Raw genomic sequence first — 24480 nt, forward strand, 5'->3', positions numbered from 1 at the left:
ATACATCCCAGAGTTTTAAGAGAGGTTGCTGAAGAGATAATGGATGCATTGGTCATGATCTTTCAAGAATCACTTGATTTTGGCATGATCCCAGAGAAATGGAAGATTGCAAATGTCACTTTGGAGGAAGGCAAAAGAAAGGAAATTATAGGCCAATTAGCCTAACCTCAGTGGTTGGGAAAGTGTTGGAGTCCATTATGAAGGACGAGGCTTCTGAATACCTGGAGACTGATGATAAAATAAGTCAAAGTCGATATGGTTTCTGTAAAGGGAAATCTTGCCTGACAAATCTGTTAGGGTTCTTCGAGGAAGTAACAAGCAGGGTGCACAAAGGAGAGGCAGTGGATGTCATTTACTTGGATTTTCAGAAAGCATTTGATAAGATTCCACACATGAGGCTGCTTAACAAGATAAAATGCTATGGCGTTACAGGAAAGATACTGGCATGGATAGAGGAATGGCTGACAGGCAGGAGACAGTGAGTGAGAATAAAGTGGGGCTTTTCTGGTTGGCTTCCAGTAACTAGTGGTGTTCCTCAAGAAACAGTATTGGGACCGCTACTTTTCACACTGCTTGTCAATGATTTAGATAACGGTACTGATGGCATTGTGGGAAAGTTTGTGGATGATATGAAGATAGGTGAAGGGGTAGGTAGTGCTGAGGAAGGAATGCGATTACAGCAGGACTTAGACAAACTGACAGAATGGGTAAAAAAGTGGCAAATGGAATACAATGTATGATAACGCATTCTTGGTAAAAGGAACAACAGTGTGGACTATTACCTAAATAGGTAAAAGGTTCAAGCATCAGAGGAGCAGAGGGACTTCAAAGGTTAATTTACAGGTTGAGTCTGTGGTAAAGAAGACAAATGCAATTTTGGCATATACTTCAAGGGGAATACAAAAGCAAGGAGATAATGCTGAGGCTTTACAAGATACTAGTCAGGCCACATTTGGAGTATTGTCAACAGTTTTGGGTCCCATATCTCAGAAAGGATGTGTTGTCATTGGAGAGTCCAGAGGAAGTTCACAAGGATGATTCTGGCAATGAAGAGGTGAGCACATAAGGAGCATCTGGCAGCTTTGGGCCTGTATGACTGAAATTCAGAAGAATGTGGGGGGATCTCATTGAAACCTACAGAATGTTGAAAGGACTGGATAGGGTGGATGAGGAGAGGATGTTTCCAACCGTGGGAGTATCCAAAACTAGAGGACACATTCAAGTTGAGGGATAACCTTTTAGAACAGAAGGAGGGATTATTTTAGGCAGAGAGTAGGGAATCTGTGGAATACTCTGCAACAGACTGCAATGGAGGCCAAGTCCATGGGTATATTAAAGGCTAATTGTTTCCTGATTGGTCAGGGCATCACAGGATATGGTGAGAAGGCAGGTGTACGGGGGTTGAGTGGGATCCAGGATCAGCCATGATAGAATGATGGAGCAGACTCAATAAGCTGAATGGCCTAATCCTGCTCCTATATCTTATAGAAAGGAGAGAAAAGGCGTTTAGAAAAAAATTAAACAATTAATCCTTTACCCCAAGACAACAGAGACTAGATATTGGCATCACGTTTCTCTAACCTGAATGTCTGGAATGAAAGATCCCAATCGTTTAGGACCGAAATGATATCTCTTCACCCAAAGGGTAGTGAATCTTTGGAATTCCTACTCAATAGAGTTGTGGAGGTTAATTTGCCAATTATATTAAAAATTGAGATCAGCAGGTTTTAGGTTATTAATGGAAAAAGAAATTCATAGTTATTGCAGAGATGTGATACTTAAAGAGATTAGCCATTATATTGACAAAAGAGACAGTTGTGGCAAATTTCTTTCATAGTTTTCCACTCATCAAATATATAACAAAGACAAACATTAAGTCATTCCTATGAAAGCACTCAGGCTGCAAGGATTAGGCAATGTCTAAACAGGTTGCAGTGCTACCAAAAAGGTAGCTTGGATTGTTTTGATACCATGAATGAGTTGGTGGGGGGGGGGGGGGGGGGGGAACACGGAAGGCAAAGGAACAACAAGTTAGAGGAAGAGTAAGATGATTTGCCATTTAGCATGCTTAGATGGTGAATAGCCACTAACCATCTGACATATCCTTGAGTACCAGATTTTCCAGCTCTACCCACTCCGAGTTCAATCGTTTCATCAATTTAAAGGCATTCACTGGATGACCAAGGAATCCTTCTGGATCTTTTGTGGCTGTCTCAGTGAGTTGGTCCAGCTTTTCTGCCCATCTGGGGGGGGAACATTTGGAAGAAATTACCTCTGATTTTCCTGGTATTATTAACTAACTAAAGTTAATTGCAAATGTTTAATGTACAAATGATTAACCACACGAAGTGAGATTAAAAAAAAAGAATGAAATGCTATTAAATGAAAATTCTAAATATTGCAAACAATTTGCCTACCGTTTGATTTCACCTAGTTTGCTCTCCTCAGCTTTGATATAATCTTTCAAGGAAGTCACCAGATCTTTCTCTGTGTACAGGAGATCTGTCATCTGGCCTGCTCATGATAAACAAAACAGACTGTGTAAGACATTCAAGGAACTATGGAACATTATTTTGGAAAACAGTTGTTAAAGTAGTGAAATGTGGACATTTCAATTTCTCCAAAACTACATTTCTTCTCAGGCTAGAGAACTGTATAACAGTGCATTACCTAACTGCCTGATGATACATTGATGCTCCCACTTACAAATCAGTTGGTATCAAAAAATATTCCCTTCCAATTTTAATAATTACTTCTCCCTGCCCCCCCCCCCCACATACCATCCCAATAAATAGTGTCATGTTGTAACTGCCCACAACCATACAATGTTTTGGAACTACGAGCTATCCATAGGGAAGCCTAGTGAAATACTGCATTCAAAAGAATATAGGGATTGCAAGATAACACAGTTACTTCTTCCCCTCCTCTTTACCTTTCTCCTATTGTTCACTCCCCTCTCCTATCAGATTGCTTTCTTTCAAGCCCTTTACCTTTCCCACCCACCTGGCTTCACCTATCGCCTTCTAACTATCCTTCTTCCCCTCCCCTGACTTTTCTATTCTGGCTTCTTCCCTCTTCCTTTCCAGAGCTGAAGAAGTGACTTGGCTTGAAACGTTGACTGTTTATTCACTTCCATGGATACTACCTGACCTGCTGAGTTCCTCTGGTATTTGCATGTTCCCCTCATCTAAGTTTCAACAATCCTGTTTGTTGCTTGATGCAATGACAATAGTTGTTGTTTACCATTTGAAGTGATCATTGCTGAATTTAAAGCAACCTACAAAAGACCCAAGCATTGTGTAATGAAAATTTCACTAATGGATCAAAAACATGCTGGAAAAACTCAGCAGGTCATTCAGCAATTGTAGAAATAAAAATAAGTCAATATTTCAGACTTTTTCTGATGTTTTAGATTTCCAACATTTACAGTATTTTCTCCATTTCCATTAATGGTGCAATCTGCCCTATTAAATTGAAAGGTTCAGTCTTTGCGTAACTTGTACAATATATCCAAAAATTCTGGTAGTTACAAACAAAAAAGTACCTGGACTTGGACAGTCAGCATGAAAGATTCTTTTACATTTACCACAAAAAAGCAAATGTTGCAAACACACAACAGTTCAGGTTGAGTTGAATGAACAGGGTTAACTGCCTGATCTACTGAGTATTTACTTTCTTCTACAAATAACGAGAAATAAAGAACCATCTGTGTGAATTTCAAATTTGATCCTCAGTACCTGTCCAAGCTTCAGCATACTAATTGATAAATAATATCTTTAAACAACTAATACTACAAAAAAAGTGCTTACCAATTGATGTGAAGAAATCAGTATGTGCCTGGGTGATGGAGATCAGGATGCCTAGTCCTACGACACACCAAACCTTCACACACATCATGATGGCTTTACAGTGACTCAATGCTCAATCCTACAACAGAAGTGGAGGAAAAATGATTATCTCATAGAAAAATGGATCAATAATGAAAGGCAGCTATATCTGGTAGAAAAGAATATTGGTTCTATTGATTGAATATTTACAAAAAATTCAATGATCCTAGCATTCTTTATCCCATTGCACTGCAGAGTTACTTCACCTGAAAGACTATAGTAATTAAAGAAAGAATTTCAAGGGCAATTAAGAGCAGTCAGTAAGTGCTTCATGTTCCAGAGCGTTCTAGATTATGTAACTGAATACATAATCTTTATCATGACATCATTGATAAGCTCTGAAATTACTTGTTTTCATGAGTATAGGTTATTGAATCTTACAATGATAAAGCACAGGAGACCAATCTACAACTGTAACTACTTAAAAGAGCTCTCATTTAATCAGTTCCCAACACTTCAAATGTCAGTAAATCTTCACCTTCAAGTATGCATATAATTGACTTTTGAAATCTCTATTGAATCTTTTGTAACCTATCCTTTCAAGCAAACTAGATCATAGTAGCTTGATCCATGAAGTATACTTTTCCTCAACTCACCCCTTTTCTTTCTGTAATTACTTCAGGGATTTAAAAAAAATACAGAATTGTTTCTCAAAATGAGACACAAGATATTGGTTTCATTCATTAAAAAATGAAGGCCACTGAAAATGAAATGTTACTCTCTCCATAGATGCTGCCTGATCAATGGAGTTTGCTCTGGATGTTCTGTTTTTATTGGGGTTTAATTTACGTTGTTTGCAACCAGGTTTACTTCAGTAACTCTGCAGTTTTACCACATCCAGTCATGAAGGGTGAGGCAATTAAAAGTATATTATGGCTTAGGGGTCCAAATATCATGTTTAAGGTTTCCCAATTAGGAGGGATTTTGAGTTGGAGGGAGAATATAAAGGCGTTCAAAAAGGACTCAATTGGATTCAATTCAATTCAAATGAAACAAAGAAAAGCTCATGAGCACTGCATATAGTAAAGGTTAATGGGCCAACTGCATACTTGCATTCCAAAATTAGTTGTGCATCTGGACAAGTTGTACTAATGCAAGTAGCTACCTAATACTGTGGAAAATTGCCCAGATATATCTTGTTCGAAAAACAAATGGCCAACTAGCACCCCATCAATCTACTTTCAAACTTCAGAAAATTGGAGGAAGTTGTGAATGGACAGTGGTATCAACTGACATTTCCAACATAAGATTCAGAGGTGGTGCTGTGGTCTGATGATTGCTCAGTGTTAGATTCCAGCCACTCAGCAAGTCAAACAGTCCATGTCTGCATACACTGAGGAATAATCCACATTCACACCAGAGCGAAGTGGCAAGTAACATTTGTGCCACTATAGTACTTTTCCTCCAAAATATACAATGTTCAACTGCAAATGTATTGTTGCTATACTTGTCAGATAGTGAAACTACCACTGTAATGCATTCTTTTTAATAATACTCATATATAGCTTCAAGCTTTGATAGCCAAGTTCAAAAATAAATGTAGGTAATACCAATATGCAACTATTTTTAAAAAGACAGCACTAAACTAACCATGCCAGTCTGTTTTGCACAACACAAAATGCACACAATTCGAAGAAACGCTTTCAAGAGCAAAAACCATACATTTCTATTTTGCTCAAAAATACCAAGGGGTATTAACATAGTGTAAACTGGTTATTCACATTATTGTTACTTTTTGGATCGTGCTAGGTCCATAATTGATGCCCAATTGGAAGCATTTGGATCTTTCAAGAATTAGCAAATTCTGGAATGGTTCCAGAAGACTGGAAAACTACAAATGTCACTTCACTCTTTAAGACTGAAGACTGAAAGACTTTAAGAGGAAGACTGAAGAAAGAAATCGTAGGCCAGTTGGCCTAACTTATTGGGAGTCCATTAAGGATGAAGTTTCAGGTTTCTTGGAGGCACATGATAAAACAAGCCAAAATCAACATGGTTTCCTTAAGGGGAAATCTTGCCTGACAAGTTTGTTGAAATTATTTGAGGAAATTACAGGCAGAATAGACAAAGGAGAGTCAGTGGATGTTGTTTACTTGGATTTTCATAAGGATTTTGACAAGGTGCCGCATATAGGGCTACATAGCAAGATAAGATCCCATGGTATTACAGAAAAAAATATTAGCATGGTTAGAAGATCGGCTAACTGGCTGGAGACAAAGAGATGGAATAAAGGGAGCCTATTCTGGTTTACTACCAGTGAGAAGTGGTGTTCAGCAGAGGTCGGTATCGGAAGTACACTTTTCATGCTATATGTCAATAATTTGTATAATGGAATTGTTGGATCAATGAGCAAGGTTAAAGATGATACAAAGCCAGGCAGAGGGGCAGGTAGTGTTGAGGAAGCAGTGGGTCTCCAGAAAGACCTAGACAGGTTGGGAAAATGGGAAAAGTGTAAGATGGAATATAGTGCAGGGAAGTCTTACATTCCGGTAGAAGGATTAAAGGTATAGACTATTTTTTCAACAGGGAGAAAATTCAAAATTCAGAGAAGCAAAGGAACTTAGGAGACCTTGAGCAGATTGCAGGTTGAGTTGGTGGCAAGGATGGCAAATTCAATTTCACCATTCATATCAAAAGGACTAGAATACAAAAGCAAGAATGCAATGCTCAGGATTTACAAGGCACAGGTTAGATCACCCTTGGAGTATTGAGAACAGTTTTGGGCCCCTTATCTAAGAAAAAATGTGCTGGCATTGGAAAAGATCCCAAGAATGAAAGGGTTAATGTATGAGGAGCATTTGATGGCTCGGGGCCTGAACCTGCTGGAGTTTAGAAGAATTGGGGGGGGGGGGGAATCTAATTGAAACTTATTGAATATTGAAAGACCTAGACAGAGTGGATGAGCACAGGATGTACACAGGCTATAGTGAGCAAGTCTTGGAGCAATAGGCACAGCCTCAGAATACAGGGATGTCCATTTAGAACGGAGATGAGAAGGAACTTCTTTTGATAGAGGGTGGTGAATCTGTGGAATTTACTGCAACGGACAGCTGTGGAGACCAAGTCAATGAGTATATTTAAAGCAGAGGTTGATAGGTACTTGTTTAGTCATGGCGTAAAAAGGTCATTGGAAGAAGGCAGGAGAATAGGGTTGAGAGGGATAATAAATAAGCCAAAATGGAATGGCAGACCAGACTTGATGGGCCGAGTGGCTTAATTCTGCTCCCATTTCTTTTGGTCTTATGAAGGTTACATTTTTCTTAGTTATTCATCACAAACTTTAAAATTTTAAAGATTATAATTATTCCTCAAATTATTTATTTTAAGCACAAACAGATTTGACTATTTAGCTTATTATCATATACAAAATTCCAGATATATCTTCTCCCACTCATGTGGCAAGTATATGCTTAATTCTTAACCTTATACTTAAAAGTTTTCATTTCAATCCTAGTCTAAACTTAATCATACATTGTATAGACCTACATTTTCCCACCTCAGTCAGAATGTAACCGGTCACTGATCAATTTTAGAAAATTATACCCTGATAAGGTAACATGAGGATGAGTATTTTTCATTCGGGAAGTTAATCTCTGAATGGCAGCTTGTAAATGTCTGGTTCCTCACTGAGGGGACTGAGTGAGGAGGCTACCAAAATCCACATGAAATGACAGCACTTTACATACTTTTCATGTGCAGGTATGACATTTGGAGATGTGACCAAAATACTGAACCTTTGAAAAAAGAATTATGACGTTTATTTATTTCTTATTTTGCATTTTTTAGCTATTTTTAGTCTCATATGAATTCCATACGAGTTAATTTTTATTCCATATGTCAAATATTTTGAGAGTGAAGGGACTTCCATAAGGACAAATATACATTGCCTGAACTGTCTAATGCAGGGGTGCAGAGGAACATAGTAATTAGTTTTTCTTTCAGTTAATGCTTTTGAGTGAGAAGCCAACCTTCTGTTTTTGCATGAGGAGTACGTAAAAGCAACTAATTTTATAAATGAAAACAGAAATGGTCTCTGCACCACCAGACTACAAGAAATGGCACCGATGATTTCCTTCTTTCCTTGACCTCATGATCTCATTCATAGAAAACTAATTATCTTGGCTCCTCTCAGGTAACAATATACCGGTAACACCCTCTCAAAACTAGCACTTCCCAATTCTGAAAAACTGAATTAGCACTGCATTGCGTAACAGAAGGCTATTGTTACTACAGAAATCATGCTCGGCATTCTTTGCTGGTCTCTATTTTAATGATATTCAATACTAATTTAATCAGCTTTTTGTTATTAATACATTGAAAAGCAATTTATATTGCTTTTTAGTTAATGTGTGTAGTAGGAGGAGGGGTGTTAGGGGACAAAGTAGGCTACAAAGTATATAGTTTGGTTATAGTGAAATTACACAAATCATCCTACCTACTTTGCTCCTCCTTAATCACCCAAAACTCACCTCAAATTCAAATACAATACAAATAGAGCAGAAGTGTTTGATTACCAGTAATCTCTTAATAATTGAGATGTTGGGTTTTACAAAATGGTTCTGTAATATAGTATTAGGGTAGAGGTGCACTCTACCCTTGAATGCATGAGCAGCAAAAGATTTGGATCATTAGTCCAAAGACATAAATTTAAATCCCTCCACAACCTTTAGGTAATAGTTCAATGGTATTCAAGAACCAAGAGCCCATAGCTGTTTAAGTGGAAACTGGAAATCTAAAGCTAAGGAATTATATGAAGCTACAAATGAAGGGTAAAACAGAGGATTAGAATTTTTTTCCAGGACTTGGCATCATTGATAAGATCAAAATATATTCACTATTCCTAAGCGCCCTTACCACATATGTGGGTATGCAGTCTGGTACATACTAGGAAAAAACGGCAAATTCCCTCATGAGGAAATCAGTGGACCAGACTGCTTCTGTAGGGGTAGCAGAGACAGCAATGGATTGAAAGACATTTTGTACTATGAAATTCTCTGGCTACATGAGTCTCTCGTATCCTAATTCCACAGAAGACTGTTAGTGCTCAATGCAGTGATCTATCTAGGAATCCTTGATTGATGATAAAAAAGTTCACAACTAGAATTGAGGTCAATACTGGTACTTATACCAAAGGTATATCAAGAAAGCATTTTTAACATTCAACCTTCAGAAGAAGATGTAATATAAACTTTCATGAAGTAATCATGTGGGCCAATTATTTTCACTAATAAACTTTAATAAAGGCATGGAGAATTCACTTCTTGCCATTTATTTACAGCACTTAAGGCCCTCAGACAACAGAACCAACCCCATCCGCCAGCCTATGAAATGGGGCCTATTAAGTTGGCAAGACCAATCAAATGGAATGCATTTGGATTCATTCTGGCACAAAAATGGTAATGTAAGATGTGAACAGGAAACAGCCTGAATTTTATTTAAACAGTGAATGTTTGGGTAATTCTGCCTTCACACTAAAGTTTAACTACTAAGCTTGAAGCAAAATACTTCTCATTTGAACACACAACATGCAGTCAAGATTAGTATGTGGTGAAGAGAATTTCTTTGCTTTAAGCTGAAGGCTGACTAGGTCAGGACTCTATTCCCTAGAGTGCAGAAAGAGGTATCATTCGATAAATATACAAAATTATGAGAGGGTTAATGCAAGCAAGCTTTTTCCACTGGGGTTGGATGAAAATAGAACTAGAGATCATAGATTCAAGGTGAAAGGTGGAATATTTAAGGGGAAACTGAGGGGGAACTTTTTCACTCAGAGGGTGGTGTGAGTGTGGAATGAGCATGGACTGAACTACCAGAGGAAGTGGTTGATGCAGATTCGATTTCGACATTTAATACGTTTGGATAAGTACATGGATAGGAGGGGTAAGGAGGATTATGATCCAGTGTAGGTCAATGGGACCAGGCTCAATGACAATTTGGTATGGCCTAGATGGGCCAAATGGCCTGTTTCTGTGCTGAAGCACTCCATGACTCCAAGGCAATTTGTATGCCTTACTAGTACATTTGTACCTTTTAGCCACTGCACAGAAGTCAATCTGACATCAGTTTCTCACTGTCCGCAGATACCCTGCCACTCAGCAAGTCCTTTCCAATGCCTTCAAATAACAATGACATAGATTGGCGCAGGTTAAACTTCAATGAAACTTGGAAGGGATCTGACTTCAAAGACAGGTAACAAACACATTGGCACATATTAATCAAAACTCCAGCTAAAAGCAAATATCCCTTGTACAAGGGATGGCTTCTGAGGGACTAGACCCCAACAACAAATCTGGAATCCAAGTGGACTGACAACTGACGAGGATGCCACTTCAGCAATCTTACTGGCACTAAATGTAGGGTACACAACTGGGTGGGGCGGGAGACAGGTTGCCAAAGAAACCTTAGAAGTTGAAGATTCCAAGATTTCCATTTATTCTACACAGGCTTCCATTACAGATGTTTTGTGGAGAAAGTTCACTGTCGATGTCAATGATAATACAATCTTAACTACATCATTCCTCTCTAGACAGTGAACTATTGCCAGTGGTGAAAGTTTCATAGCAATGGCAGCCTATTGACAGAAGAGTGTCAATTACACGAAGCAACAGCTGTTCAAGCAGTTGGTAGTCTGGCAGTGATGTAGATGCAAAGCCACGCAACCAGTGAATCTCACTGTACAGAACCTACAGTATTAGTTCCATTTTCTATGCAGCAAGGAAACCAAATAACATGGGCAGAGAGGTTAAATAATTCAGATCCACTGCAAAATTAAAAGGCCAAAAAAGATTCAAAAGTAACAAAAAAAAACAAGTACAGCGCCCACATGGACAAAAGAGATTAAATCTGTAAGTTAGGTTAGGTCAAATATCCTAACTGATTTTGAGTTTTGGTTGAGAATGAGTTTAATCTTTGTTTACATCTTTTCTCCTTTAACACTCATCAAAACCTCAGATAAGTTTAGTTAATTTCATTTAACCTCTTGTAAAAAAATGCTGAAAATATTCAGAATCCTATGAACCTGAAGAACTGTTTCTCTTTCCACAGCTGCTGCCCAACCTGATGACTATTTCCACCTATTTGCAAATTTTTAGCATCTGCATTCTTTTTAAACATTTAATCTTCTCTGAGAGCACTATATGCAGTGAGGATGCACCATGCAGAGCTCCCCCTGAAGAATTAGAGAAGGGTTTGAATGCCCAACTTTTGACTGCATTGTGGTAAAGTACAGCGATCTGTCAGGTCAGTAAAAAAGGTCAATGGCTGCAACCTACCATTGCTGCAGGACTTGTGTGTCCAGGACAAAGACATGGGCAGAAGAAATCATTGCAGATACTACCCACCCACCAAACTGCCTTTTCTAAAAGCTCCCTTCGGGAAAGGGCTATAGGGCTGCTAACAAAAATCTCACACCACCTGTAAAGTTTCTTCCCCCAGTTAATTTGATTAACCATTTTAGTTAGCTAACCCCCACCTCAGTCACTGCACTGTAAACACTTTAACACACTTGTAATAATGCTGTTTATTTTGTAAACATAAAGAGTCAAAGCATATACAAAATATACAACCTTGAGACTCGTCTGCTTACAGGCAGCCACAAAGCAAGAAACCCAAAAGAATCCAACTAAAAAAAGACAAACACCCAACACGCAAAAAAAATCACGCAAACAATAAAAGCAACAGCATTCTGAACCAAATGGAGTCCATAGACTTAGAGAGCAGAGTAGCCAAAGCAGTCTCACACCCTCAGCACCATGGAGAGAAGAGTAAACATTGCAGAACGATGAGCTAAATTGGCTCAACCCTTGCCTCTGTTACCAACACCCTGCCTTTTCAGTCGATCTAATATTTATGTATATTTTATTCAATCTCTGTACCTTAACCTCTCAGCTTACTTTGTATTATTCTTTATACTGTTGAAGGTTGTTTTTTGTTGTATGTCACATCAACACACCACGGCAAATTCCTAATGTGTGCAAATGTGAATAAAGTTGGTCCTTGATCCCTGAAGACTGCAGAATGGAATAAACAGATGCTAGGCAGGAATGTGAGAGAGACAACCTGACTACTGGGACCAATATTCACTTGACATTCAATGACAAGTGTATAAGGTTAGAAAGAAATAAAGGAGCATCCTGATAAACAGATGCCACAAACAAAGGGGGCAGGCGTGACAACAGCCTAGACCTGGCCTGTTGCTGAGATGCAAGCTTCATGACCCAGCTGTTCCTTATTCACTCTATTCCCCTAGTTCACATACTGGCCAGGCAATTTAAAAAATCCAATATGAACATTTAGAATAATAAAATTCAATAGGACCAATACATTATTTTCTCCGCTGAATGTGAAGCTCTTTAAATAAGAACAAGGGCACTCACAATTAAAATCATACATCTTTTCACACAAATGTTACTAGAAATATGGATATCTTCCTCTAAAACAGTGGTTATGGATGATTTGAAACTTTCTAGAACATCAGTAAATGGAATTGAAGTACAGACCAACAATAATCTAACTGAATAATTCAAGAGATTCAAGGGCTAAGTGACCCATTCTTTTTCAAAGAATGCTGTAACTCCAGTATTGAGATGCTAGGAAACTTACTAAATATTCACTCTGCATGAATAAATACGTTTGAGTAGAAATTTGTTGGTCTATCTCTAGTAGGACATTGTCTGTTCTTTGTAAGAAGAAATGAATATCCTTCTCTATTGAGCTAAAGACTTCAAAATCTAGCCATTAAATTCAATTCAGATTGTACTCAACCCATCAATGACAGCTCTGGTCTATTCTGAATGGATTTACAAACTTTCCACTGGGAATATTTTTCATCATCTGTTCAAATGTTTCAGCCACATCAATCCCTGCAAAGAATATGGATGAAAATTCCAATTTTCTCACTAGGATCCTGGCCACTGTTAGTGTAATTCTCCAAAATCAAACTTTAATGCCAGAGAAATGGCTTGGTTTCCAAAACAAAAGCTAAAACTTTAATCTTGTGCTACTCATTTTAACATTTTTGAGGCTGCTGTTACTTTCAATGATTTTTTTTTAAATTCAGTAAGGTTTACGTGATGAACTCCAATGCTATGAGCAGAATACAAATAATAAATACAATACCGTTTTGGGGTCTGATGTTCTTGTTGGTGTTTTTCTGTGTGGGCGATTTGTAAGTTTTTGTGTGTGAGAAAGGGGTTGGGGTTTGCTCTAGCTGCCTCTTTTCAGATGGATGATCTGTTAGTTCTGGTGTGAGGGTTGGGTTGGGGGGCTTGGGGTTTGATGTTCCAGATTCTGTTTTCCTTATATGTGATCTGTTTTTTTGTGTGAGGGAGGAAGTGGGGGTTTGGGGTTTGCGAGCTTTGTAGCTTTTTTCTTTTTTGATTGGGGGGGTGATGTATTTTCTTTCAACAACTCCGATGGTTTTTCTGCATTTCATGGCCATCTGGAGAAGACATATATCAGTTGTATTGTACATGCATAGTTTGACAATAAAATTAACCTTTGAAATAATAAATAAGCAGAACGACCAATATGATATGTGCACAAACATCTGTGCAACCAGACTTCCATAAATCAATTTGTTTTCTCTATTACCCCCACTCAACTGTACCTGAAGATAATTATGCTGACAGCAAGCATACAGGTAGAGAAGGAGGGTTGTGTTATGAGGAAGGGCAGCAGTGTGTTGAAAGATAGATATGGATTCAGATTTTCCATGATAAAGCGCTTTTAAGAAAGCTAATTACTTTTTGGAAAGAAACTAAGTAATATTTTGCACATTGCAAGTCCCACAGCAACAAAATGATAAATAACCAGATCACTCGTTTGTGTTGCATCCAAAACTAGATACCAGGAAAACCTATCATATCAATCAAAGCAATGGCTTTTTGAAATACTTTTAATAGGACTTTTCCTATCCAAAAGGATATATCAGAACAGTTCCTCTCCCATTGAACTTCTCACTCATACACATGAGCTCACATGAGCTGCAGATGCTAGAATCAGGTGCGAAAAAAAACAAACTGCTGGAAGAACTCAGGTGGTCAGGCAGCATCTGTGGAGGGAAATGGACAGTCAATGTTTTGGATGAAGGGTCTCAATATGTAGACACAAAATTTTAAGATAATGCAACTGCCAGGCACTTGCTTCCCTTATTTTCTGGGTGATAAAGATCATATGTATGAGTGGTAAGCCTAAACTGTCCACTTTCCTGGTCCATGGCTCCTATGAATATTAGGCTGTAATCAATCAGTGTTGTTGTTCAGTAATGATTGTTCTTGGTTTCACCATGTTCCTTCTTCTGCCCACCCCCCACTTCCTCACATACAATGCAAAGGTTTTGCTGCTGAACATTTATTATCTACTACCAAATTTTAATTCTCACCCTTCCTCCCTTAATGCCATGAAAGGCTTTTGCCATTCACAAACCAGACTGGAACCTTCTCAAAATGGAAAGGGCAAAATTACCGCTGTAAGATAATACAAATGTTCAAAGGAAAGCTAAATAAGCTACAATTACTTCAGTGCAGAAGCAGATGTGTAATTATGCATAAATCAATGCTTATGGATACAACAGTATAATTCACAATTATAAAGCTCAATGTAGTGCTTAGCATGATACTATTACAGCTCGGGGGGGGGGGGGGGGGGGTCCTGGAGTTCACAGTTCAATAAGGAGCCTCCCTGAGGAATGCGTGGGTTTTCTCTGGGTCCTCCGGTTTCCTCCCACAGTCTAAAGACGTACCAGATAGGTTAAAAGGTAAATTGTCCTGTGATTAGGTTAGGGTTAATCAGGATTGTCAGGTGGGGGTGGGTTGCTGGGGTGGTGTGGTTCTAAGGGCTGGAAGCCTACCCTGTGCTGTATTGCTAAACAAAATAATTAACAGACTAATCCAGCTTCCACTCACTACATTTCAGATCTACCCATGATGGTAGACATTTTCAAGTATTCAGCCTAGTTTGAATCTCCATTCCAATATATTCATGACCTTCATCATTTTCTCTGTCTGCATTGCCTCATTATCACAAAGCTGCCTTGGCCAGCAGTTCCAATTCATCATCTGCAGCACTCAGTGCTTAAAAACAATTTTTTTCTTTCAAGCATATTTCAGCATATCAAATTCTAATAATCCTATGTATCTTTCTGACTTTTCATTTTTCTGACCCCCCCCATCTCTCTTACAGTAATACTCTTCAACATGTTTCCATTATCCCTTCTGATTTTCTCATTGATCCCAAAAAACCTGTCATCCAGAGTCCCTAACTTTATCCTCCCATGTCAGTGAATTTTTCAAGTCCAGCACAATGTCAAGGTCTTCTTTTGCTACCTTTGTCAATGGCCATTTCTTTAGGTAGGACTTGTCAAAACAAATTGAGAATGCTTCCTTCATTCTGGTTCTCTCCCTCTGTTCTATTACTCTGCGTTCATCTATATATTGCTATAACCCACGTAACACCGCACTTACTCACTAACATCCTTCTCTGAAGTTGTTGGATTTCACCACTATGGATCAATCCAATATTGTCTTCGAACGTATAGCCCTAATGACAAGATTGGAATGAATATGGACAAGAATTCCAGGGTTTGATGATACTGAACACAAACTTGTGAGGATGAGTGTCATCCTAAAAGGTTACTGTCTCTCAGACAGTTAATATCACCCAATTTCCTCTTATGCTGTCATGAAAGCTTCAACCCTGAACACCCCACTTCTAACTCCTCCAAAAGTTGCACTGCTTAGTAAGCATGCTGTTTCAATATGCTCTTGATCCACAGAAATTTCTCTGACCCCAACTGTTTTCTCATCCAGCTGATATCTTCTGTCACTTTGACAGTTTTCAGAGGTTCATTTTCCCCCTTGACATTCAGTTCCTCTACATCACCATCCATTACAAAGATGGCCTTAAAGCCCTTCAACCGTTTCTTGGACAGTTGCTAACCATGACCATCCTCTTTAACCTTGATGTCATCTCCCTTACATTACTAAATGCCTCCAAATCAAAAGGTATGAATAAAGAAACCTGCAGGAGTACATACTATGCTGTCTTCTTGTTGGATGCGTGGAACAATCCTTGCCTCAATCCTACTTGAGATTTCTTCCTCATCTCATTTTCTGGTACAGCGATGGTCCCAATGCTGCTTCCTGCACTCATACCGAGCTCCAAAATGTCCTTACCTTTGTTACCATGATCTCACCTTCACATGGTCCATCTGTCTTTTCTTTTCCTTAAACTCAGTGGACAGGTTAGCAACAGACATCCAACAAAAACCTGGAGATTCCCATCACTACCTTTGCCACAGCACTTAAAGGATCCCACTCCATTTACCTAGTTTCTCTGCTGACCACACTTTCCACAGTGCTTCCAAGATGTTTTCTTTGTTCCTTCATTATGTCATTCCATTCAACATGGTTGACTGGGCATTCGTCTACACATGTTCCATTACCCACATTTCTGCATTCACCCCTCTTCTCCCTTTCTGAGTAAGAACAGCATTTCCCTTGTGCTCCCCTTCCATCCCAATCTGCTCCTTAACCCTCTATATTCAGCAAGATACTTTTCTACAATTTCCATCACATTAAATGTGATATTAGGCACACTTTACTCTCCCATTTCAGCATTAAGTAAGAGTTCCATCTACGACTCTCTGGTCTCTTTTGCAACTTCACTCTGACACTTTCCAATGAAACTGCAGGTGCCAGACATCTCACTTGTTCCTCCACAATCTAGGGAGCAAAACACTCCCAGGTGAAGCAGCAAAGCATTCGTACCTTACAAATCACATGCTTTCTATGTTGTCTCCTCTGCACTGGGTAAACCAAGTGTTGACTGCTTTGCAAATCACCTCTGCTCACTCCACAAGATTAATCCTGAGATTCCAGTTGTCTCTCATTTTATTTCTCCATCATAGCACTTGCCATTCTGACCTCTCTGTCTTTGGTTTCCTAAACCATTTCAACAAAGGGCAAAGTAAACACAAGGAGAATCATTTGATCTCCTGACTAAGTATGTATCCTTGGGATTCAACAACAAAGTCAACACTGCAGATAACCAGCCTTTGCAATTTGTATCATAACTGGTCATTAACTGGCAAAGTTAAATCAGGTTTCATCCCTCCACTAATGCTGTGCCTGGCTGATTGACATTTCCAACACCAGCTTTCATCAGATTTCCAGCAACTGCAGTGTTTTGCTTCTCATAGTTCCGGCAATGTTATTCCACCCCCCCCCCCCACCACATCTATCTTCATTCATCTATTTATATCTCCTCCAGACAGATCATCTATAATTAACAAATCTTCGCCACCCATCTCCCAGCCAGCACCATTGCTAATTGTATCACATACTTTCTTGATTTCTGTTTTATCCCTTTTCTTTTCTCTCCACCCCTCCTCATTTTCCAAGTTCTGATGAAATGTCACAACTTGAAACATTAAGATTGCTTCTCTTGTCACAGACTTGCTGAGAATAGTAGAACTGATGATCTGGCATCTGATTATTCAGAGAACTTCAGAAAATTCATTAGTTTGGAATGCAAGCTGTGGGCTTGGACTGTAGGTAAAATCCAGACTATGGGCTGGACCCACAGCTGATCCAAGGCTGTGACCCAGAACGCAGGTTTGTGGCTGGAAACAGAGCCTGAAATTTCCCATTCTTTTTGATCTTGGCTGGTTCATGAGTGTCTAAACAGCAAAAACAAAGACTATTCACAACCTACATCAGTTTGTTATTTGGTCACAGTGGTAAGACAGGCTGTTTGCACATTCATCAGCTCCAATGTAATACATTCTACCTCTAGTGCATCATATCTCAGTCTGGCAACTCAGCAATCTTTAAAAGCATTGCATTTCTCTTCCTACATTTGTTTTCTAAGTTTCTTACCACATCCTCCAGAAAGTAACCTGTCTGCTCCATCTGGATTAAATTTTAAACATACTGGCCATGAACGTATAGACTCCATATTAAAAAAAAACTAATTAAATACTAACGAATGTAGTCTGGGGTAAGGGCATCTAGCCAAACACATACTGAATGAATGCACTCTAGCTATGCTTTTACTTGACTGGCCTTATTGATTACACAGGTTGTCCTTCTCTTTTACCACAAAAGATGCAGCACTTCAGACAGACATATCAGCTAAAATATTCATTCTCACATTTTTATTTTTGAAAGAGGTAAATTTATATAATTTCAACCACAGCAATCTGCATATAAAAACACTGACATGGTAAAATTCAAAAGGAATTGTTGTAACGTTCTCCTTCGCGTGTCACGAACGCCGAATTTAACGTCGAGATAAACCACAGTTAATAAGAACCAGATCGCAGCAAGATTAACCATTTACTGTTCACTCTTCACATTAACATATGGTGAAAACTGTTGATAAAACAATACAAGATTGATACAGTATTTGTTCCTTCCTTAATATCACATTTCAAGTGTAAATACTTGCAAAGGTGACTATAACTACATTACACTAAGGTGCAGTATACAGGGAGAGTTTACCTGCTCCATTGACTACTTTAAATACACTTCCATGCAAACTATCCGCGACTCTTTAACTAACGAAAGCATAAACATTATCTACCGTCGTTACTTCTAACAGGATCTGCATTAACATCTTAGTTCAATATATCGATTATCTATTAACTTACAGCGTTGCTCTCACTGTGATTTCTCATGCCTGCAAAACAACTTCTGCTCGGGTCTGCCTCGTGGTAAGCCCCCACCCTCGCGCTAATTTCAAACCGGTATTTTCCCACAAGACGCGGCGAAACCGGATGTGACGTCATCGCATGCCGATATATTTTACATGCAATGAATATACTTTAAACACTTCTAATTCTAACTAGAAAATACTATCTAATGAATTACTAAGCAAAAATATTATAAACTAAATAACTGTCGTAAAGACAGCACAATTGTTGCTCAGAGACAAGGAGTTAATTTGATGTAACCAGCAAAGAAGCCTCAATAAGTGACAAACAGCTGGTCAATTTTGGTAATCACGAGGAAATCTGCAGATGCTGGAAATTCAAACAACAACACACACAAAATGCTGGTAGAACACAGCAGGCCAGGCAGCATCTATAGGGAGAAGCACTGTCGACGTTTCGGGCCGAGACCCTTCGTCAGGACTAACCAAAAGGAAAGATAGCAAGAGATTTGAAAGTAGTTGGGGAGGGGGAAATGTGAAATGATAGGAGAAGACCGGAGGGGGTGGGATGAAGCTAAGAGCTGGAAAGGTGATCGGCGAAAGTGATACAGAGCTGGAGAAGGGAAAGGATCATGGGACGGGAGGCCTCAGGAGAAAGAAAGGGGGGGGGGGGGGAAGCACCAGAGGGAGATGGAGATCAGGGAAACAACTAAATATGTCAGGGATGGGGTAAGAAGGGGAGGAGGGGCATTAACGGAAGTTAGAGAAGTCAATGTTCATGCCGTCAGGTTGGAGGCTACCCAGCTGGTATATAAGGTGTTGTTCCTCCAACCTGAGTTTGGATTCATTTTGACAGTAGAGGAGGCCATGGATAGACATATCAGAATGGGAATGGGACGTGGAATTAAAATGTGTGGCCACTGGGAGATCCTGCTTTTTCTGGCGGACCGAGCGTCTGGCGGTAGGTGCTCAACGGTCTCCCAGTCTTGTTAGCTGAGACAAACTTCATTGGACCTGTGGCATCCATTTAAACTAGCAGACACAATCCTGGCCAAATATCTCCCCTGAGAGGTGACAAGTCCTCAAACTTCTAAGACTCTTCTGGGATTGCAATTTGGGATTCACGATTTAAAAGATTAAAATGCAAGAGTGCTAACAATGCAATCAAGTTGAATCATTTACTTAATCAGTTAAATTATGTAAAATGTTATTTAAACATGGCCGTTCCTCTATCATGGACACATGCGTAATAAAAGTAACCTCCATGTTTTCTTGAGATAATTTTGTTAACCTTTAAACAGAGAGGAAATTTGAATAAAAATCAAAACACTAAAATCTTCACAGTTCTGGGAATGTAGTTTTGCCACTAACTAGCTCACATTAACTCTGCTGGAATGAAATGCAAAGGGCAAAGGGAAAGAAATTCCATTATGCAAGTAAACTAGTTAATTTACATAGGCACACTGTCCTGCATAGACTAGAAAGAACTTTTGTTAACTCTGCTCTGTAACTGGACCCATCTCACTGTGCTATATTAATCGCTTCTGATATTGTAGGTCTGTAATGTCAATGTGCCAGCTCTCCAGAATGTCGAAGCTGGCTCACTTATGTGCCACCAGTGCAGTTGTCCAACCATGAAAATGTGGAGTGTTGTTTTCTTTTAAAAGTGTGATCGAATTTCTATTCACAATATGATACTTAAAAGTGAAGAACTTGTGTGCACATACACTTTAATATATTGGCAGTTCTGTGGCTTTTTAAAAAAAATTACATTTTCAAATAATAGCTCCAGAATCATTTGATCCAATTATTCAATTGGCAAAGTATATCTATACATTATAATTCAATACAAATTGAAACTATGCTGTAATTAAAGATGAAACCAAATATAAATGACAGAAATCTAAAATTGTTATAAATACCATCAATTTAAAAAGTTGATTTAAAAGGGATTACGTGATGAATTTTGTGGTTGTTGTCTCCATGCGTTAAAGCTACCATTATAGGATCACAAACAAGAGAAAACCATTGTAGGATAGCAGGAATAAAAGGAAAATCCAAACAAGAGTTGTCAATGCTTGGAGGAAGGCAAGATAGCAGAGTTAGATCCAGTCTCTTTATTGAGATGTTAAATTATGACTACAAAAATAAGTACTGATGCAACGTGGCTAGGTTCCATTTGGGTGATTAAGAGTTCATCAATTCTGAACATCTCCTGATTTAATGCGTGGAGACGAGAAGTGGGAAGAGCTTTTTGATGCCGCAGATGTGGAAAGCGGCGGGGCTGGGCTCAAGTTCCAAGTAGGCTCTGCAGAGTACGTGCACTTTCCTACATCGCTTGGGGTCAGAAGGCGAGAACAGCCTTAGGGGGAGAGAAAGAGTTGCCACGTATTCTCCCTTCTCCTTCCCCCCTCCCCACCCCAACACAACACGATTCATGCTAAGAAGCAGCAAATATATAACGCGGGGAGGGGGGAGGGGAAGTAGGGGTGGCCGAAGTTACACAGACTCCTAGAGTAGTTTAAAGTACACAAAAGTTGAAATTACTGTTTGATTGCCATCAATACTATAGCCACATTTAATGATATCATTGAGTTGGACGCTTTATTCTGCCGTTAAAAGACGGTAAAATGTTCGTGCACTTTGTTCATTAAACTAAGAAAAAAATAGTTCCCTGACAATGTTAGAGCCAAGACAATCGCGACACTCCAATTAATCCATTTTTTAAAAAAAAATTGTGGGACGACGTTATTCGTCCTTTATCGGACATTTAGAACGATCGTGCGAGAACAGGCGGTGTTAAAGATGAGTAATTTGACGTGCAAAGTCCAAACTAATACACAAAACAATACTTAAAAACCAAAAATCACGCTCGCCGCTCCCAGCAAGGCCGAAGTCAAAGGACAACGAATAATCCACGGGCGCTTGGATAGGACTCTAAATGATAATCAAATCATGGTGAGAGCTGCAGAGATAGGGCGATAGAGGGTCGAGTTAGGAAGAGGGAAGGGGTAGAGGAGAAAAGTTTCTCGATTATTTACCTGTTGAACGGCCGACGTGTTGCGCAGCGGACTTGGTGCCAGGGGTACGAGAGGCGAGCGGGGATGGAGCACACACACAGCTCTGCATTGAGAGTGGAGATGGGAGTTACTCACTCGGTCTAGCCGTTAACTCTTTCACGTACATCACAATTTTCATACCGCGTGGGTGGGGAGGGGGTAAAGAGAAGCCAGGAGGTTAAAATAAGATTTATGGAAACGCAAACGCGTAAATTTGATGTGTCGTTCACAGAATCTCGAATCCACAAACAAGATTTCTGGCTGATTTTCATTAGGTGTTAGTGCAACTGTGAGATCCCGAGATAGTCTGACCAGAGTCTGGTGTATTTAACTTCTGTATCATTCATTACGTGTTAAACACTGGATAATTTTCAAAGGGATCTGATGAAAATAGACTAGCTTCCTTTAACTGGTCTTGAATGACTTGCCAGATCAGGTGGCAATTAAAGGTCAACTGGAGTCACGTACTCAGATACATTGATAGTAAGTCAGAACAACATGAAAGCTTCATGGTTATTATTATTACAGTACTTACATTTTATATTACATTTAATAACAATTTAAAATTTCTATCTACCATGGTGGTGAATTTCTATAGATTAGTCCAAGGCACTGGGTCACTATACTACCATACACCTCCAGCAACTCCCCTAAAGTTATGAGATTTCGCTCAATTAAGAACTGAGCATATTTTATAAACTTACAATCCAAAGTAGAACTAACCACGTTGCTGTCATCCATTACATGTAGGTGGTCTCTAGATGAGACCATTACAATAATCCAATGTTTGAATAATGATCAAAGGATGTATACTCTGGACTAACATAATTAGAAACATGTCCTCTGGCTGTTAACCCTCCCTTGGTGTGGCATTTATCTGTACAAGTCATGAAATGCAGGGGTCTTTCAAAATCAAGTGTTTCTTACAGTCAAGAGTTCAGACATACAAGACGATAAGCAGAATTGAGCCTATAAACGAAGAGATAGCTACTCAAGATTACATAAGCCTCTTTCACCTCAGATGGCTGAGGAAGTTTGGTATGAGCTTCCAAATCCTAAGAACTTTCTACAGGGGCACAACTGAGAGCATCCTGACTGGCTGCATCACTGCCTGGTATGGGAACTGTACTTCCCATAATCGCAGGACTCTGCAGAGAGTGGTGCGGACAGCCCAGCGCATCTGCAGTTGTGAACTTCCCATGATTCAGGACATTTACAAAGACAGGTGTGAAAAAAGGGCCTGAAGGATCATTGGGGACCCAAGTCACCCCAACCACAAACTATTCCAGCTGCTACCATCCAGGAAATGGTACCACACCATAAAAGCCAGAACCACAGGACAGTTTCTTCCACCAGGCTATCAGACTGATCATCTCACACTGACATGAGTGTATTTTTATGTTACATTGACTGTTCTATTTACTATAAATTATAAGTTACCATGATTGCACACTGCACGTTTAGGCAGAAATGTAATATAAAGATTTTTATTCCTCATGTATGTGAAGGATGTAAGAAATAAAGTAAATTCAATTTAAACAAATAAGAGCAAGCATTTGAAATAGTGTCACATTTGTGTGTGGTGCCATTTGATGTCAAAAGTGATGCCTCAAAAAGTGGGTGTCCAGCATTAAGGATCCCCATCACCCGAGTCATGCCTTACTCTCATTGCTACCATCAGGAAAGAGGTACAGAGGCATGAAGGCACACACTCAAAGTTAACAAATTTCCTGACATATGCTGGTGATATTAAACCTGATTGTGATTCTGAAGGCACCAAAACATGGAAATCAGATCAACAATTACACCAGTTATAAATTCTAGTGTCTAGTGATAATGCAAGTTAACTTGAGCCCAACTGAATTGTTGTTAAAATGAGTAATGAACAAAAATTATGTCTTTGTGGTATCAAAAGAAAGTAATCTGCTCTCAGGTTGAGGCTTTGCATTCTAGAACAAAGGAGATGTCCTCCCTTTTCAAAGACAGGAGCTTCCCTTCCTCCACCATCAATGTTGCCCTCAACTGTACTTCTTGCATTTCACACTTATCTGCTTTTACCCCATCTTCCTGCCACTCTACCAGGGATAGGGTTCCTCTTGTCCTCACCTACCACTCCACCAGCCTCCGCATCCAGCACATAATTCTCTGTAATTCCCATCACCTCCAATTGTATCCCACCACCAAGCACATCTTAACCTTCCCCCCACTTTCTGCTTTCCGCAGGGATCACTCCCTATACGACTCCATTGTCGATTCGTCCCTTCCCACTGATCTCCCTGCTGGCACGTATCCTTGCAAGTGGAACAAGTGCTACACCTGCCCCTACACCTCCTTCCTCACTACCATAACAGGGCCCGAAACAGTTCTTCCAGGTGAGGCAACACTTCATCTGTGAGTCTGTTAGGGTCATATACTGTATTCAGTGCTCCCGGTGTGGCCTTTTGTATATCGGTGAGACGTGACATAGATTGTGAGACCACTTTGCCAAGCATCGACGCCCCATCGGCCAGAAAAAGCAGGATCTCCCAGTGGCCAACCATTTTAATTCCACTTCCCATTCTCATTCTGATATGTCAATCCATGACCTCCTCCACTGGCGGGATGAGGCCACACTTGGGTTGGAAGAACAACACCTTACATTCCGTTTGGATAGCCTCCAACCTGATGGCATGAACATTGATTTCTCAAACTTCTGTTAATGCCTCCCACTCACCCCTCTTCACCATTTCCTATCCCCTTTTCCCTCCCTCACCTTATTCCCTTGCCCGCCCATCACCTCCCTCTGGTGCTCCTCCACCCCTCTTTTCTTTCTTCCATGGCCTTCTGCCTCTTTCACCGATCAACTTCCCAGCTCTTCACTTCATCCCTTCCTCTCAAGTTTC

General features: G+C 39.6%; 1 protein-coding gene across 6 annotated transcripts in view; it reads right to left on the reverse strand.

Moving 5' to 3' along the window:
• p4ha1b (prolyl 4-hydroxylase, alpha polypeptide I b) overlaps window positions 1–24480 on the reverse strand; it is a 100636-nt gene that overhangs the window by 51309 nt on the left and 24847 nt on the right. For 4 of the 6 annotated variants that reach the window (XM_059946494.1, XM_059946495.1, XM_059946492.1 and 1 more), the window contains 4 exons: window positions 21581–21662; window positions 3810–3927; window positions 2418–2514; window positions 2092–2243 (listed from right to left, as the gene is read on the reverse strand). In XM_059946494.1, coding sequence (XP_059802477.1) covers window positions 2092–2243; window positions 2418–2514; window positions 3810–3897 — 337 coding nt within the window. In that variant the 5' untranslated portion in view covers window positions 3898–3927; window positions 21581–21662. Of the gene's footprint in view, window positions 1–2091; window positions 2244–2417; window positions 2515–3809; window positions 3928–21580; window positions 21883–24480 lie in introns of those variants that run through there. The other 2 variants (XM_059946493.1, XM_059946496.1) reach the window with 2 other exon arrangements.

Source organism: Hypanus sabinus, chromosome 21 (assembly GCF_030144855.1).
Source record: "Hypanus sabinus isolate sHypSab1 chromosome 21, sHypSab1.hap1, whole genome shotgun sequence".
Lineage (NCBI taxonomy): Eukaryota > Metazoa > Chordata > Chondrichthyes > Myliobatiformes > Dasyatidae > Hypanus > Hypanus sabinus.